The following is an 18,860-nucleotide window of genomic DNA, read 5'->3' on the forward strand; positions in this document are numbered from 1 at the left end:
GGAACAGTGAGCATGGTACAGTTGTAATTTATAGACATTGTTGCATGCAGTAGTATTATAAGTGAGATTCACTTAAATAGGGTGGTTTTCAGAGCTTTTCTGAAAGCTAGGAGGGATGTTTCAGCTCTTAGTTTAGGCGGTAAGGAGTTCCAGGCTTTTGGCGCTAGGACTTCAAAACTCGAGCCGCCAGCTTTAACTCTAGTGAAGTTGGGGATTGCGAGTTGGTTAGCGTACAAGTCCCTTTTGGGTCTGAGTGACTGGACTGGTTGTATCCGTTCGGTAAGGTAGCTAGAGGCAGATTGGGATATGCATCTGTGGGTAATGGTGAGAGTCTTGAACTGAATGCGCTCTTTGACTGGGAGCCAGTGGGCATTTTGTCTTGCTAGGGAGATGTGTTCTCTCCTTGGAATATTGAGGGCTGCTCACAAAGCGTTGTTCTGTGCAATCTGAAGTCTATTAATGTTTTTGGCAGAGCTAGGAGGAGGACGTTGTAGTAGTCCATTTTAGCGCCTATGGTGGCCCTGGCGATGTTGAGGCGGTTTGTAGTGGACAAGTAGGGCTTTACTGCATTGATTATTTTGGTTGTTAGGGCTGCTGAGGAGGAGATGTAACTGACATGTCTGTCCATGGACAGGGTAGAATCTAGGTATACTCCCAGTGTTTTTACAGCAGAGGAGACGGAGATTACCGAGTTCTCAATTAGGAAGGTGCTGTATTTGCTGTCTAGTTTGTTGAGGGTTTCTTTAGGGCCCACCAGTAAGATCTCGGTCTTGTCTCCGTTGAGACAGAGGCCATTGGCTGCCATCCATGCCTGGATGATGGCATAAGTGTTTGGTAGGGTTTTTAGGTCTTGCTCGTAGTCACCAGTTAGTGGTAGAAGGATTTGAGTATCGTCGGCATAATTGGTAAACGTTATGCCGAATTTATCTAGGTCATTGAATAGCGGGAGTGTGAATAAGTTATGTATAGTGTGGGGGAGGTGCAGGACCCTTGTGGAACTCCACAGTTGATGGGGGAGGGAGTGGCTGACGCTTGATCTGAGTAGACCCTCATCGCTCTGCCCTCCAGGAAGGATGAGATCCATGTTGTGGCTTCATCTGAGAAGTGAGCTGCCTTGGTGAGGTGTGTCCTTAAGGTTTTATGGTCGACTAGGTAGAACGCAGCCGACAGGTCAAGGAGTAGGAGGATGGCACATTTGCCATTATACATATTTTTTTAGGAGTTGGTTCTTTAGATCGAGTAGCGCTGATCTGGGCCATGGCGTGGGCGAAAACCGGACTGTCTTTTGCCTAGGATGTTGTGAGATTCAAGGTAGGCTTGTATCTGTAGATAAGCGGCCTCATCCAAGATTTTCAGCAAGAATGGCACTGTTGTAATGGGTCTGTAGTTGTTGGGTGAGTCTGGGTCTAGAGTGGGCTTTTTTAGTATTGGGCGAACCCAGGCTTCCTTGAGGGAGGAGGGTACAGAGCCAGTGGCGAATGAGGCGTTAATAAAGGTAGCAATGAACTGGGCTAGCGGCTCAGGGCAGTCTTTGATTAAGTTTTCTGGACAGATGTCCCTCTTGCAGAGTGAAGGTTTTGTGTGTTCCATGATGCGTAGGACCTCAGGAGCGGTTACCTTTCTGAAGGTAAATAGCGGTGGAGGATTGCTAATGTGTTGGGTAGGGTGTTTAGTGCTGGGGGCAATCCGCGTTTTGTGAGGAGACTTGGGTAGACTGTCAAGGTTGGCTTTGATTTTCTTTTGGAGTAGGTCTATTTTGTCAAGCATAGCCTTCTGGATCTCATTACACCATTTCTCGTCTTTGACTGTTTGATGTTTGGATGCGGGCGGTATGACTAGTTCATTGAAGATAGCAAATAGTTCTTTTGAATGTGATTGGGCATTGTCGATTCTAGTGTTGTATGTGTCAGCTTTAGCTTTGGCTATGGCGTTTTTGTATTGTTTAGCAATAGTTGGGTATGAGTCGCGTAGTGGGGCGGAATTGCCATTTTTTTAGTGCTTGTCTTTTGAGTGTTTTTAGGTCACGGAGGACTTGGATGAACCATGTGTTGGCGTGGAAGAGTTTTTTCGCTTTTTTTGATCTCTAATGGGGCAATTGTGACAATCTCTTTAATGGTGGTGTCGTAAAGTTCGACTAGTTCTTCGGGGTTATTGGAGATGGGTGATGCTAATGCTGAGACTTCTAGGAGTGGACACATTCTCTCTTTGGTGAGTAACTTTTGTGATCTGGCTAGGTCCGCTGGCATGGGAAGGTTTTGACTAATAGGTGCCTTTGTTGGGATAAAGTGGATGGGGTGGTGGTCGGTCCATGGTTGTGGCGTGTTTGAGCTGATGTCTACCCTGCAGTTGTGGTCGACTAGCCAGTCTAGTATGCGGCCTTTAGTGTGAGTGGCAGAGTCAACTCTCTGGATGAATTGTATGTCTAGAAGGGCTTTAGCAAAGGTTTGACTGTGTTTGTCTTTTGCATCATTAAATCCGAGGTTCAGGTCTCCTAGGAGTATGGCTTTAGTGTTAGGTTTGAGGTTGTTACCTAAGAGGTGTAGGATGTCGGCTTGGAAGTTCAGGAATGGGCCAGGTGGCCGGTAGATAAGGTGCATTGTCATGGTGTCGTTGGGAGATGAGATTTTTACTGATAGGGCATCAATTAATGATTGTTTGCTTCACTGTGTAGACACCCGACACCACTCACTCTCCTGAGAATAGCCTTGTCTGCTCTTCACTGCTACCTTTATTGGAATTTGGCTAACCTCTCAGAGCTCCCCTTTTCACTATAAATAGGGGGGCCTCATAAAATCTGTCCACCGAGCCAGATTTTCGAAATCCCTCTTAACAGGGCAAAAATAAAGTGTTCCATAGGAAACTATGGAAGGAAAGTTGCAACATCAAAAAAATATTCCTAACATAGTGCAGTATGCCAATGTAGTGGATTCTTTAGACGTAGCTGTGGGGATTAACTACTTCATTACCATCTTTCATCCCTCCTTTGAGTTAAGCCTGATTTCTCTGCCACAGCTACTACTTGAGAGCTGTTGTTTTTTTCTTTTGGTTGGAACACTGTTTTGCCTTAGGATGGATGGTTTCACTCCCAATGCCCACCAGATTCCTGTGGAAAAATCTGTAGCAATTACACCGAATGAGTGACCAAGGTTTGCTCGTCAGTATTGCTTTTGCAACACGTTGCTGTCAAGTTTACTTCCTTTGCTCCAATTGTTCATTGTAAGAATGTTCATCTTGTGTATAATTCTCCCTACTTGGTGAGTCCCCCAGCTTTTTTTGCTGGATTATTGGGGTTTTGTCTGACTCTCCTGATTGAGTGGGAACCTTTTTCCTCACTCATCCTCTGTTGTAACTCTGGGAACCCTTTTTGGTTCTTTTTGATGGAGTCTGCTTTCCTCCATCTTTTTGGGGCATCTTTCTTTTCTTATTGCAGCGCACAGCACCTTCTGTGTAGTTCTGCTGAAAGATCCTTGAGCTTTCCTTTTTGGTTTTCTTTTATTTGCTAGTGCTAAACTATTGTTACCAGGATTGGCAATAGTTAACCTTACCTTTGGTATAAGCATGTACTACACAAGTTGGTAGAGTAACTGAGCAGCCAGGCTTGTCTCAAGAGGGGTCGATGTGAGCTGTAGAGAGATTCACAGTGAGAAGTATTCAAACACACACTTACACTCAAGGTTTCTTGATTAAACATGTATTGATTTAACAGTGAGTTGAATAACCCTTATTTAGAAAGGAGCAATATATATGTCACATAGAAATATATTTCAAAATACACACTTGGTTTCTTTAAATCAGTAAATACCCATTTGGGATGGTACACCGATGCGTCCTACACCCCGAGGTGACTTAAATGACCAGGACACTGTGGCCATTAATATATCACTGCTACATTTAGAGCAATATTGATGTTGGTGTCAAAAGTAGTAGTTGAGGCAATAAAACAATGGTTAACAAATATTCTTAAGCAGCTACGTACTTTTTGAACCCTCCAATGTAAAGTAAATTAACCCTTTCCTGGGGCAAAGCACAAAGTCAGAGGTAGGAGTCTTTATGGGGAGCCAGAACAGTCCATGTTAGTTGAGCAAAAGTCTAGGTGAGCTGAAGCACTTCTTGCAGGTAGGTAACATGTCTTGCACAATGTTTTAGAAGTTTTTGTAAAAAATGAAATCACTGTAGGGCCACAAGCTTGGAGGCTTGTAAGGGGCCAAGCTGCAGGCAACTCTGCAAAAGCAACGAAGACAAGTCTCAACTGAGAACTAGCAAGGCTACACGACAAGATGTAAGTCCCCTTAGTTTTACAGTACATTTGGTTAGAAGAAATTGGTTCCGGTTGGCTTCGGTTCCTGTGTAGATCTTCATATCCTGTTGTTCCTGGTCCTCAGTCGTGGGGACAAGAGGGAGGACGTCTGGGGACTCCTGCACTACGAATTGGAGGTCGGCGGCAGCAGTGGGCAAACTTCAAATCGGCGGCACTAAACGGTTTCAGCTTCTCGCGACTCTCACAAATAGCACCACTGCTGTTCTCGGATACCATTATGGACTTTTCCTGCATCTGGGGTCCAGCACTCTGTTGAGGTGGCTCAGGCTTGGTCAGTCCTACTTGATGGGAGTCCGGAGGATCTTCCTGAAGCTTGGGTCCGACTTGATGGCACTCACTCGATTCTGGTATTCCTCTCCTTGGCAATCGGTTGCTGCAGCAGGAGTGGAAGTACAGCCAATTCTGAGAGGATTTCCAGATGAGCTTGTCCTGGGGGTCGATTGGTCCCACCAACCCAAGGGGTGAAGTCATCCTTTGCAGGTCTTCTCTAGTCGAGGTGAATTCGGAGCTTCAGCACTGCAGTATAGCTTCACTGCTCAAACCAATGGTCCAGGAGAGAGCAGCAAGCTTCTCTTCCAGTTTCGTCTTCAGTTTCCTCGTCTAGTGGTCAACTCTGCCTTCCTTACAAAAGACCTCGCCTTTTATGCAAGTTTCTCCCATTTATTTGCAGCCTAGCTGTCACTCACACAGCAGGGTGGCTGTCTTTAAAGGACAAAAGACAGCCAATCAACTTTGGGTACATTCCTGTAACCAAGGAGACTAAGGACAGGGAATTTAGGGAACCTCCCTTGCTTCCTGCCCTGCCAGACACGCTGGAGCCAGAGGCCGGCTTCTCCCGTGAATCCTGCCAAAGACCAAATGAACGAATGGACCAAACCTAGTTTGGCGCACAGACTAAGTCTCAAGAAGGACCTTACAAACAAATGGCGTCAAAAGAAGACCGGGGCCATTTTAACAAAATGGGCACCCATGGGTGCAATACTGCAGCTGAGGATTCAGCCTGTGGTAAAAACGCACAATGGTAGGAAAATTGAACCACTGCCACCAGCCATTAATTGTAGTAAGGGTAACATAATAAAATGTTACATGAGAATACTAAGTAACCCCCCCAGCACTCCACATAGGATGGTGTGTGCTGGGTCTACAAAGAGAAAAATGTAGTCCATTTCACTTCACTTTACTACTCTTGGAAACAGTTTATCCAAGAGAAGTTATTTAAACCTTAAGAGAAATCCAAAGGACTTCTCTTTGACACTGCACTGAAGGTGCTGTGTGTCACAATACAAAAAAGATGCCTATGCTGTTTGTCAGACTCCAAAACCAAAAGACACATGGTTCAAATCGGAGAAAAATACTTGTGTGAGGGAAAGATCTCTCTCACTCATTCAAAGATAAAAATTAAAAGGTCCTAAAGTCCGGCAAAAGAGCTGGGGGTCTTGAAGATGGAAGGGAATTACCATAGAAATTATAATTCTCCCTAACACTGCTGACTTGGGTGTGGAATGTCCTGCTCACTCCTTTGTCTTTGACAGGGTGCCATTGGGAAGCCCGCCCAAAGACGACAGTATATCTAGGAGGACAGGAAGCTGGGTGGACATCGAAACTCCTCGGGTCTTTGTCCTCCAGTGTCTTTACTTGGATCCAGTTCTGACTGGGTGCCTGGCTGACCTTTAAGAATTCTTTAACTCTGTAAAAAAATTCCCCGAGAACCAGTGTAAAAGTCAAGTCTGGCAGTCAGACAGCCACCACCCAAAGTTTGTAAATGGCATGCATGCCGATTGCCCGGATTTCTGTATATAAGGCAAGTGTTTTGATACAGAAGCCAAAGTCGACCACTGGAAAATCCTTTCTGAAGAAGAAAGGAAGACACCTGCAGCCACCTCGAGCAACCGCCAGAGCTGAATGAGTGGCCGCTGCTGCTCCATCCCTTCTGTGCGACAGGGAAGATCCATACTGGATGAATTCCTCCTTTTAGGCAAGATTGTATGCAGTACCCTGTGGGAGACTCGCCATGCCATGCCAGCCTTGTCCTCTTGGCAATAGTTAGCCCAACCTTTGGTATAAGCATGTAATACACAAGTTGGCAGAGTGACCGTGCAGCCAGCCTTCTCTCAAGAGGGACATTGTGAGCTGTAGGGTTGTAACATAGTTTCAAAGTGACAAGTATCCAAATAACACTTACACTCAAGGTTTCTTGATTAAACAATTATTTAATAGGCAGTTTGAATAAGCCTTCCTTAGATAGAAGGGAGCAATTATGTAAAACAAAAATATACTTCATTAAATACACACACTCAGTAGATATCCATTTGGGATGGCACACACACTTCTTACACCCTGTGGTGACTTAAATAACTAGGACACTGTGGCCATTGATATATCACTGGTACATTTCGAGCTATACTGAGTTTGGTGTCAAAAGGAAAAGGTTAGAGGGAGAAACAATGGTTAAGTTTCTCAAACGGGTAAGCACTTTTGAACCCACCACCACTCCCCCCAATACAATGTACATTAACCCTTTCCCAGCTACACAAGTAAGAATGTGTGACTCTTTGGAAGGACAGGTCAAAACACGTCAGAGGTTAGAAGAGTCTCTCAGGGAGCCAGGGCTGCCCATTTCAATTGGGCAAAGTCTAGGAGAGCTGAAGTTCTTCTTGAAGGTAAGTAAAAAGTATTGCACAGTGTTATAGATGTTTTGTTGCACAATAAATCACTGTTGGGCCACAAGCTGGGAGGCCTGTGATGGGCAAAGCTGCAAGCAACTCTGCAAAAGGTAACAAAGGCAAGTCTCAACTGAGAGCTAACAAGTTGCACAGTAAGAGGCAAGTACCCCTTAGTTTACAGTACCTTAGGTCTGAGGAAATTGGTTCCAGCTGGCTTCTACTCCTGTTGTAGTATGGCAGATCTTGGTGTTCCTGGGCCTCAGTCATGGGGACAAGAGGGAGGGTGTCTGGGGACTCCTGCACTACGATTCGAAGGTCGGCAGCAGCAATGGGCAAACTTCAGATCAGCTGCACTTCGCAGCTTCAACTTCTTGCGAATAGCACCACCACGGTTCTTGGATACCTTGTGGGCGTTCCTTGCTTCTGTGGTCCAGCACTCTGTTGAGGTTGCTCAGGTTTGGTTAGTCCTGCTTTGAGCGAGTCAGGAGGACCTTCCTGGAGCTTGGATCCAACTAAAAAAGATACTTGTTTCTGGTGTTCCTCTCCCTGGCACTCAGCTCCTGCAGCAGCAATGGAAGTACAGCCAGCTTTGAGAGGATTTCCAGATGAGTTTGTCTTTGGGTCGATTGGTCCCACCAACACACGGGGATAAGTTGTCCTTTGCAGGGCTTCCCTAGTTGAGGCGAATTCAGAGCTTCAGCAATGCAGTAGGGCTTCATCGGGAAAACTGACGGTCCAGGAGTTGCAGCAAGCGTCTCTTCCAAGTTGTTCTTCGGATTCCTTCGTCCAGTGGTCGACTCTGCCTTCTGTGCAAAAGACCTCTCCTTTTATGTCCCATTCATTCGCAGCCTAGCTGTCAATCACACAGCAGGGTGGTTATCCTCCAAGGACAGCCAGCCAGCCAATCGCCTCTGGGTGCATTCCTGTAACTAAGGAGACTAAGCACAGGGCGTTTCGGGCACCTCCCCCTCTTCCTGCCCTGTGGGACACGCTGGCGCCAGAGGCGGGCTTCCCCTGTGAATCCCACCAAAGACAAAACAAAGGGACCAAACCTGGTTTGGCGTGCAGAGAAAATCTCAAGACGGACCTTTCCAACAAGAAGACCGGGCCATTTTGACAAAATAGGCACCCATGGGTGCTTTGCTGCAATTGCAGCCCGAGGTAGAAACACTCAATGGTAGTAAAAAAGTAAACCACTGCCACCAGCCATTAATTGTACAATGGGTAACATAAAAATGTTACATGAGAAACTAGACAAAGGGGATACTAAGTAACCCCTCCAACACCCTATTGTAAGATAGTATGTGCTGGATCTAGAAAGTTCCAAATGTAAGTAGTAAATTTCACTCCATTGCTCTTGAAAACAGTAGTTTAACCAAGAGAACGTATTTAACCTTTGGGAAGTCTAGAAGACTTCCCAGTGCCACTGCACTGAAGGTGCTGTGCGTCGCATTGTAAAAAGATGCCTATGGAGTTTGTCAGACTCAAAAACCAAAAGTAATACAGAGTTGAAATCAAAGAAAAATACATGAGAGATTGTGAAAAGTCTCGCTCTCTCCAGGATAAAAATTAATAAGTCCTAAAGTCCAGCAAAAAGAGCTGCGGGTCTCTAAGGTAGAAGGGGAATTAACACATGTCTGAGAGCACCTCCCTTGGACTCGTGGGCATAATCACTCGATCAGCTACAGTGTGAGCCATCCCACATTGAACTGCGACCTTCTGTGTCTGCAAACTCGGAATACCCTGAGACCTCTGGCACTGCTGCAGTGCATCATCTCGTGAAGCGCAGTTTCGGCTGCAAACTCGTGGACATCTGTCTGGGCACAGAGACTCCATCCTGCCCATAAAAGTCCCCTCCCTCATCTGAGCCGTGGACCGAGTGAAGGTTGTCGAGCCTCCTCAACCTGATGCTGCGAAGATCCCTGTGACACAGTCCAACTGTCTTCTCGTGCCAAAAGTTCTTCCTCCAGCCGCCAAGGCCAGAGAACCGAATCAGAACTGCTGTCGTCTTACTTTGAGGACCCTGCTGGTGACGGTTGTTATTCACTGAATAAGGTACTGTACCCCACTCGGGTACTTTCCTGATCCGTTGTTGTGTTGCTGTTAGCTCTTCCTGAGCTTATTGTGTCACTTTGGAGTAGATTACACAACTGTGTTCTCCCAGGCCCCAGGACATCCGGCCTTGAGGCAAAACTTGTTCAGGTGGCTTACCTAGCCCCCCTGGAACACTTCAAATACAATTCCATTACTTATTTGCTATGAATAAGCCTCTCCTGCGAAATCGTAAATTAGTCGGCCTCTGCCTTCCTTTGTTCTGCCGCCCACGAGGAACTGGTCTCCCAGCACCCCCATCTGACTTTTGAGATACTCATTCCCCAGATAGACTCCTAAAGTTTAGGCCTACTCAGTTATTAAAATTACCAGTATTGCTAATTAGTAAAGGTCGGTTGATGAATGATTTGCTAACCTGAAGCTATTTTCTCATCTAAAGGTCTACTGAATGGAGTATTGAAACAGCAAATGTCTTACTGTATTTGTGTTAAACTTTCCTTACCTGAATCGAAAAGTGATTTTAAACCTTGTCTTAGTGTCTATAATAAATCACCAAATGTGTGTATAACTGCAGTGTGTAGGTGTACCCTTGACTAAAAATGTGCTCAAAGGTTTTTGTAATAGCCTACACCCCTTCTCCCTTCTAGACTAAGCCTGGCTGTGCAATCATAGCTACCAAACCTTTTGGGTAGTACAGGCCACACCTAAGGGTTGTTGCTCCGTATACCTAAAAGGGTGTCTTCTACAGTCCTAGCACAGGTGGACTTTCGTAAAACTCCCAACTCATCTTATGCTTTGTGTTAAATGTTACAAGTGGTTAGAAAGATCGAAACACGTGAAACACAGTATCATATTCAAAATACCCATGTTACAGCAGAACCAGTCCAGATAACATTGCACCAGTGTTAAGTACCTAACCTTAAGTCTACCTTCCTGCTCACTCACACCATTTTCATTCACTGTAAAGTGTTTTCCTGTTAATAATTTCCTTTATTTGTTTTTCCTTAGAGAAACACACCAAGCCCCATTCATCAAACCAGAGAGACTGCATCCCTCGACAAACAGTTTGGTGCTACTTTAAATAGCAACTTAAACAATGGTGGTGGAATCAAGCCGCACACATTGTCTACCTCAGGTAAGATCCTACCTTCACCTTTACCAGCAATGTAAAAAGCCAAACATAGGGATGCTAAGGTTTATTCTTATGTGTATGATGCTTACCCATCTTTAAAAGTTGTTGTGAAGTCTGAAGTTGCAGCTATTGAATTTAGATTCTCAGCACGCAAAGTTTCCATCTTGTGTCAGCGTACTCTACTCACCTATTCTCTCGGATGCACATGGCCACAGCGTCAAAACCACCAGTTACTGGTTTTCCACTCACCAGTTGGTTCAGGGAACTGCTGTCATTTGAATGGGTTCCTTCCACATTTTCCCCATCTTAGACATTCTATCTCAAGCACTAGCGACTTTTTTGAGACACCCTTTATATTTTGCTTGTTTTGAACCCTGTTCTGACTTTTTTGAGGTAAGTAAAGCCTTCTTTACTTCCCTTAACTGTTTGCTCATTCTCATAGGGAAACTGCTAGTCCACCAGACACTCAGCACTGAGATTCTTTGTGAATGTCTTGTCCTGTTACAACTGCACACATCACCTTAGGTTGAAGTGCATTTAGGATACTTTGTATCCTTACATTTTTGTATATAATGGCTTTTTGGTTACTTTAACAATGTGCGCAAGATATGCTTGTGGCAGCAGCGATGTAAGCATTTTTAGAATACCTTGTGCACTTTTGCATTTTTGACATTTGGCTAGGAAAGGTGGCTAGCACCCCAACATAGACATGCCACAATAGTTTCGCTTTTTCTTCAGCCATATTATTCTTTGACCTTTTCCTGCTTTATCAGGTCAGGAAATATGGTCTATATAAATCCTTTTCCCAGGGAAAGGTTTGTCTTTCCTGGGCTAATGGGAGGTTTGTGTGTGGCCAGAGTAGAGGGGACTGGGACTGTCTAGTCTCAATCCACATCCCTGGTACCTGAATGTCTCTTGCTGGGCAGATGGTCGATGGTTTGTGCTTTCGGAGCCCTTGGAAGTGTCCCTGGAAAACCTGTGAACTGGCCTAGGTTAACTCGCTATTAAGAAAGATTTCTCTTTGCCAATTTTCCCTCCATAGTTTCTATGATCACCCAATATTTTTGGCTTGTTTATGAACCGCTTATGACTTTGAAGGTGAAGTAAAGCCTTCAGCTTCACTTCCCCTGCCTTTTGCTCATTTATTATAGGGAAACCGACCAGTCCTTCAGATTATCAGTACTGGCAAACATAGTTTCCCTTTTATCTTTTGACATGTTACCTTTTGGGTAATGTTTTCCTAACAGTGGTTAGTGTTCTCAGATGTCTGTGCCATGAGATTTTCCGCTTCTTCTTTTGGCCATTTTGCGCTTTGGACTTCTTCCTGTCTCTTCAGGTCAGGAATCCCTTTTTATGGTCATGTATTTGCCCCGGAAAGCTGCTGTTTTTGCAGACTAGTTGTTGAAGAGAATTATCAGAAATGTGCTAACTCCTCTCTACCTTACAGACCCCCAGCTCTTTTGCTGAACTTTGGACTTTTAATTCTTTGTTTTCTGCGTTTCTTTCAGTTGTGGAGTCTGAGAAACTGCATAGGCATCATCTTTTACACATAACCCTCAGTGCAGTGGCACAGGGAAGTCTTTCAGGTTTCCCCAAGGTTTAAATACCTTCTCTTGGACAAACTACTTTCGAATGGATTGTGTCGTCCTACGTATTCCACATCTTTGACATGTAATGTCCACAGCTGTGCACTTCAGAAACTTTTTCGGCAGAGGGCGTCCTGCGTCGATGACATCGGGTCAATGTCCCTCGAAGGCCTCCGTCAAGGACGACGTCACCGGATGTTATAAATAGGACGCCCGTAGCCTCAGTTCCGTTTTTTCCGCAAACGTGTTGCTTCGTGAAACTCAGTGCGCCTCGTGTGTTTCATCGTTGAGATGTCTTTTTCTTCGACCCCTCAGACTCTGGGGTCTGGCTTCAAGACCTGCTGGGACTGCAAGTCGAAAATGTCGATCACCGACCCGCATCGCATTTGTTTGTGGTGCCTGGGCAAGTTGCAGGAAACTGACGCCTGCTCGAAATGCCAGTCGCTGACTGCCAAGGCCTTGCGGAAGGGGAAGCTCCAGGTAGGTAGGGGCACTAAGCCTGTTAAGTCCCGAAAATCCAAATCGTTCAAGGGGGTTTCTACCAATGTCTTGAGGGGTGACTCTCCGCGTAGGAAGGTGTCCAGGGGATCTCGGTCCCGGAGTGGTTCCCGCCATTCGTCTTCCTCGTCACGCCACTCTAGGAAGTGCCGTCACCGGTCGCCTTCCCTGTCCTCCTTTGAGGATGGTGCCTCGAGGAAGGTAGCATGCCCGAAAAACTCCTCGCCTCCGGTGGAATGGGCTGCGTTTAAAGAGCAAATGTTAGCGATAGTTCAATCGCAGGGCATGGGTCCGGTCGTGCCTTCTAACGAAGCCGGCAAGGATCAGTCTCGTAATGTGGCTCGCACACCTTCGGGCTCGGGACCACGGCGCGACTCGCATCTAGAACCGTCGAGGTCCTGTATAGATAAGGATTCTCAAAGTCGCATGAGACGTGCTTCTAGGTCTCGGTCCTCGGCCACAGCAAGACTGCAGCAACCGACTGAGGGCTAGATGTCGACTTGGTCGGCGCCGTGTCTCCATCCGAGGCGGCCATTGACGGTTTGCCGTCGTATCAGCCCACGGCGCCGTCGACACCGAAGCCTTCAGCGCTCACAATGCCGAGGTTGTTGACGCTCTCGATGTCAAAGTCTTCGGCACTCTTGACGCCTTCGGGTATTTTTGCCCACAATCTACCGTTGGAGTACCAAGATATGGTGAATCCTCCATCCTAGGAAGGATGCAGCGAAGTCTGTGAGGCGAGTTAAGGACTGCAGACCCTCTTCTATCACCAGGCCTGGGTTTCAACTCCACATATATGAAGAGGTAGAAAGGTCTGAGTTTGAGAACCCTGGTGAACTTGATGAAGCTCCAATTTTTTCTGGAGACAGTCAGTTGGAGGTGTTGAGGCAGACCCTCCATGATGCCAGTGGGTTAGACACTTCTCCGGAAGTGGAATTTGGTAGGCCTGAGCCTGGGGCTCATGCATAGTCTTCATACAGGAGGCTCATGGCTAGGGTCTCGGAGTATCTGGGCTGGTCCAGTCCTCCTGAAGACTTTGTGCAGGATGATCTAACGGACATCTTAGATCAAGGTCTGTCCTCTGACTGGTTTTGCCATTTCATGTCACCTTTCAGAAAAAGGTGGCAGCTGCTTGTCAGTCCCCGGAATCTCTTCCGGCTGTAATATTTCTTTGACAAAGAAATACCGCCCTTCCATTAGCGACCACAGCTATTTATCTACTCACCCCACTCCCGAGAGTTTGGTTCAGGCGGCTACGGCCACCTCGAGGCAGGCGGCGTACCCTACTATCCCTCCGGATAGGGAAGACAAGCGCTTTGACGGTTGGGCCCGGAAGATATTTTCTGCTGGGAGCATGGCCTTGAAATCGGCCAACTTCACTTGTGCCTTGGCAATGTTCTCACACACTCTGTATAACTGTTTCTGAAGCAGCTGAGCATATTCCTGAGGGGGAAGAAAGGGATGGGTTACTTGCTGTCGTGCAAGACGGTGAGGATGCCATGTGTGAATCCCATCAGTCGGGTCTGGACACGGCCGACAGTGTTAGTCGAGCCATGGCTGTGAGCACCGTTCTATGCAGCTAATGCATGGTTGCGGAAGTCCGGTTTTGCTCCAGATGTGCAGGCCCGTCTTCTCAAAATGCCCTTTGATGGCGCACATTTGTTTGGCGCATGGCTGACGAGAGCCTTGAGAGGTTGCGGACCTCGAAAGCTGCGGCTAAATCTTAAAAGCACAGCTGTGCATCAACCTCCGCCTTTTCGTCCTAGGGGACAGCAATGGAGGGGAGGTTATTTTCGTTACTACTCCTCCTTAGGTAGAATGAGAGGGGCCGCCAGTCAAACGAGCCAGCGGAAAAGTACCTGTGGTGGTCGGGGGCATTGTGGTGCCAAAGGGGAAAACACCCGAACGACAGGGGCGAACACAATCAGAACACCAAACGCACAACCCAAGGTTCTGCTTCGGCAGGCACTATCGAAGTATACCAAAGCGCCAACGGAACCGTCAAACTTCAACGGGATCCTCTCATTGGCATGATCGGCAGCCTTCCCCGCAGCCGCGGCCTGCGACTGGGCAATCCAAAGTAAAGGGCCCTAACAATAAAAAACACATGGCTGTCGAGGCGCTCCAGGAGGACTCGCATACGCTGCTCAAGGCCCCAGTGGTGCCGAAATCAACCGCTCAGCCTCCGGTTCACCCGGTGGTGCCGAAATACACTGTTCAGCCCATAGATCGACCGGATTCCCCAGGCATTGGTGAGAGCATCGCAAGGATTGCCTCAGCAGTTCGACTGAAGGAACGGTCGAAGGAGGCGGCGAAGCACAAAGAAAGACCGAAAGACACGACACAGAGCCCCCGAACCCTGCAAGGAATACGCTCAGTCTTGTGCCTTTGTCATGTATGTTAGGGGACACATCTCGACGTCACAGGGAAGAAGATGAACCCTTTCCTCCACTGGGTCCCTCTGGTTCATCCTCATGGACCAGGGAGAAATGTGAGGGATGTATGGACGGATTAGAAAAATGTCTCTTATTCTAAGAAGCTTGCCCCCAAGAGACCTCGAAGACCTTCCTTCTACGTCTGTATCCAAGTTTCATACCTTTGGTATAAGTCTGTACTACAGTTTTGGTAGTGGAGCCGAGCAGCCAGGCTTATCTCAAGAGGGGAATGTGAGCAGTAATTATGTTACACAGAGGTCTACATCCACAGGTTTTCAAATAAACTGTTATCTGTCAGTTTTAAAACATTCATAAGGAGGCAATTACAAAACACACAAATATACTTCAATACTATTTCAGAATACTTTTCAAGAGGAGTAAAAGGCAAAACATTATTAGAACATGAAATGTTAGTTATTCTTAGACAGTGTAGATATTGTGAGTTTACCAGAAGAGTCAATTCAATAGGCTAGGCCAAAGTCAATGGGCTAAAGTCTTGGATAGGATAAAGCGGTTCTGGTAAGTAAATGGTAAAGTCTCTGCCCAAGTTCTCAGAAAAGAATCATCATATGTTGGGTCACAAGCTGACTAGGCCTGAGAGTTGCAAACGTTTCAAGCACTTTCACCGCAAGAGGTAATTACTCTCTCGTTTCACAGTACCTTTCAATGAAGAAAAAGATGCACCCGATGACTTCTGTTCCTGGCAGTTCCTGCCGATCTCGCTGTTCCTGGGTCTCAGTCGTGGGGACAAGAGGGAGGGCGTCGGGGGACTCCTGCACTGGGACTGGTCAAAAAAGCTTGCAACTGGCAAACTTCAATTCTGGTGGCTGCAAGTAACGCACACCGGGCAAACCAATGGTCCAGGAGTTGCAGCAGCTGCCCTCTTCAAGCTAGTCTTCGGTTCTTTCGTTCCAGTGGTCGACTCTGCCTTCCAAGCCAAGAGACTCGCCTTTTATGCAGTTTGCTCCCATTCATTCCAGCCTAGCTGTCACTCATCCGGCCGGGTGGCTGTCCTTGCCGGATAGTCAGCCAGCCAATCACCACAGTTCATTTGGGTCTCCTAGGAGACTAAGCACAGGGAGTTTCGGCCACCTCGCCCACATCCTGCCCACTCCAGACACTCGGGCGCCAGAGGCGTTCTTCACGCCTGAAGCCCACCAAAGGCAAATGAACGAAGAGCCCAAACTTGGTTTGACGCGGAGACACAAACTCTAGAAGGACCTTTCCATAAACAAATTGCAAAAAAAGACCACCGGGACCTGTTTTTTACAGAGGGGGCTCAGACGCCATCTTGAAAAACATGGCTCCCGCGATTTAATGTTACCGGAGCTACGAATATTTCGCGGTCGGGAAAAATCATGGTAGTTTGCTGTGAAACCACTGCCACCAGAAATTCTGAAGGGAAAGGGTAGCATTGACAGCTAATGAGTATCTAGACACAGGGGATACTAAGTAACCCCTCCAGTACTCTATTGTCAGATAGGGTGTGCTGAGTCTAGGAAATTTAAAAGACTAGTAAAGTCAATTTCACTTTACTTACTCGGGGAAACAGCAGTTTATCCCAGAGAAGGTAGTTAAAACTTAGGAAAGCCTGAAAGGCTTCCCTGTGCCACTGCACTGAGGGTGCTGTGACACAAATGAAAAGATGCCTATGGAGTTGTTTGGACTCAATAACCAAAGAAAACAATAGAGTAAAACACACATCAAAATACATGAGTGTGGGGGAAAAGGGTCACACACTCCAGGTAAAAAAAAAATCAAGTCCTCAAAATCCAGCAAAGCTGCTGGTGGTTCTCCAAGGTGAAGGGAATTGGTACATTTTTGAGAATTCTCCCGAACATGCTCAACCTTGGACGTCCCTTTCTCCCACCCAATACCCCGATGCCCTGTGTATAGATTCCCACCCACTCTCCACTACGGCCAGCCAAGCCTCCCCAGTGGACGATCAAACTGCGTTTAACGCCATCTTGAAGAAGGCGGCTGACCATTTTCAGATTGCCACTCAAGATTCTGATTTCGTGGAGGATATACTCGAAATCCTCCGGCCAGGCAGGCCACCCCTTTGTTGAACTCTTAAGAAGAGATTGGCACCTTCCTTGTTGATGCCAGCCCAAACCATGGCGGTGAACCCTAGGGTGGAGAAGTTATTTAATCCTTTTCCAGTCGACCCTGCCTACATCAAGGGACATGCCACCCAGATTCCTTAGTGGTTACCACTACCACAAAACGAACTGCTGTTCCCCTGTCTACAGGAGAGGCACCACCAAGTTGCTCGCCATCGTTTCGGAAGGCAAGCAAGGCAACCAGAATGTGCTCAAGAAGACTCTGAATGCTGCAGAGACAGCGGGAAGAACCCTGGCACAAGGTACCTTGCTCAAGGGACCTGCATGGCTGAGGAACTCTGGTTTCAAGACAACAAACCCGTTGAGGAGACCAACATGTTTGGCAAGGCAGTGGACAATGCACTGGAAACAGCCAAGAAAGAACGTGAACCACTCAAGTCCCTGCAACAGATTAACAGATTACCCAGAAACCATCTCCTCGGAGAGGAAGCAGCTCCTGCCAGTCCTTTCGTGGGCAATCTCGTTTTCCGCAGAACCAGTATAATGCAGGAAACAACTGGGATTCGGAACAAGGGTCTAATACCTCCACCACTTATCCACCAAGAGGACAGCGGCGTAGTAAAGGATGAGGACGAGGTTCCAACTCCAAAGGCGCCCCAGCCTCTGTTCAGAAATGACCTTCGGATCCTGGTCCCCTCCCATGCCAGCCAAGTCGAGGGGCGTAAAACATATTTCCTTACTGCATGGCAGGGGATAACAAGAGACCAGTGGGTATCCAAGACGGTGCCCACGGGTACTGCATAGAATTTGCCCGACCACCCCAATTCAGAGCGCCAAAATCAAGATGCCTGATGCCGGACCACCTGCAGATCCTACTGCAAGAGGTGGAGACCCTTCTAGGAAAGGACGCCATAGAAGTAGTCCCTATTCTACTGGTAAACACGGGTATTTATTCAGTGTACCTCCTTGTACCCAAAAAGGATGTCACCATGCGCCCTGTGCTAGACTTGTGCCCAGCGAATAAGTTTGTCAAACTTCAAAAGTTTCGTATGGTCACTTTACAGGAAGTAATCCTGCTATTGAAACGGGGATTACATGGCAACACTTGACATGAAAGATGCATACTTTCATATTTCAATGTTGCCAGCGCACAGAAAATGCCTAAGGTTCATGATGGAGGACAAGCACTATAAGTTCAGGGTACTCCCCTTCAGCATTGCCTCGGCACCGAGGGTGTTTACAAAAAGGTACTGGCAGTAGCGGCAGCACACTTGCACAGACTATCCATCCCGGTTTACCCTTACCTCGACGACTTGCTCATAACAGGGGAGTCCTACAAAGCATGCCTATTGAACACGCAGAAGACAATAGACCTCTTATTCAGTATGGGATTCTCCAACGAGAAGAAATCCAGCCTAGACCCCAGTCAAGTTAAAAAGTTTCTAGGTGCTCTAATTAGGACGAAAGACGGCCTCGTCTTCCCCTCAGAGAGGGTTCAAAACCGGCTGTTTCAGATCCCTCAGTATGTAGTCAATCAGGAGGTGATGGTAAGCAAAGCCATGCGACTGTTGGGAATGATGGCGTCCTGCATTTATTTAGTTCCTCGGGCACGTCTGAGCATGTGTCCCATGCATGAGTGGCTCAACAGCTATTGGTGACAAGCCAGCGGACAATGGGAAGATCTGGTAGTTGTCTCGCCAGCCCTCGTTCTCTCTGCAGTGGTGGTCGATGGAAAACCTCTTGAAGGGGGAAGACCTTCACCACCCCCGCAGTAGAAGACTCTCACGACCTGCGCATCTCTCATGGGGTGGCGGGGCTCACCTGCTTCAGCAGACGGTGCATGGCGTGTGCTCACCACAAGTAGCGTCCAACCACACAAATCTGATGGAGCTATTGGCGGTATTCAAAGCACTGAAAGCCTTTCAAACAAAGTTACAGGGGAAGACAGTCCCGATATTGACAGACAGCACCACAGCCATGTACTACCTGAACAAACAAGGAGGCACATACTCTCCACGGCTATCCAAGCTGTCCCAAAACAGTTGGATATGTGCTCTCAAACACAGGATGTTCCTGTTGTCCCAACATGTTCCAGGGGAACTCAATCTTTTGG

The 18,860-nt window shown here is 47.1% G+C and overlaps 1 protein-coding gene across 3 annotated transcripts in view; it reads left to right on the top strand.

Moving 5' to 3' along the window:
- The window catches only part of DOT1L (DOT1 like histone lysine methyltransferase), a 1,510,259-nt gene that overhangs the window by 1,045,149 nt on the left and 446,250 nt on the right, over nucleotides 1-18,860 (top strand). For all 3 annotated transcript variants that reach the window (XM_069649513.1, XM_069649515.1, XM_069649514.1), the window contains one exon: nucleotides 10,042-10,168. In XM_069649513.1, coding sequence (XP_069505614.1) covers nucleotides 10,042-10,168 — 127 coding nt within the window. The remainder of the gene's footprint in view (nucleotides 1-10,041; nucleotides 10,169-18,860) is intronic.

The sequence above is a fragment of the Ambystoma mexicanum genome, chromosome 1p (assembly GCF_040938575.1).
Source record: "Ambystoma mexicanum isolate Mex_15411 chromosome 1p, UKY_AmexF1_1, whole genome shotgun sequence".
Taxonomy (NCBI): Eukaryota; Metazoa; Chordata; class Amphibia; order Caudata; family Ambystomatidae; genus Ambystoma; species Ambystoma mexicanum.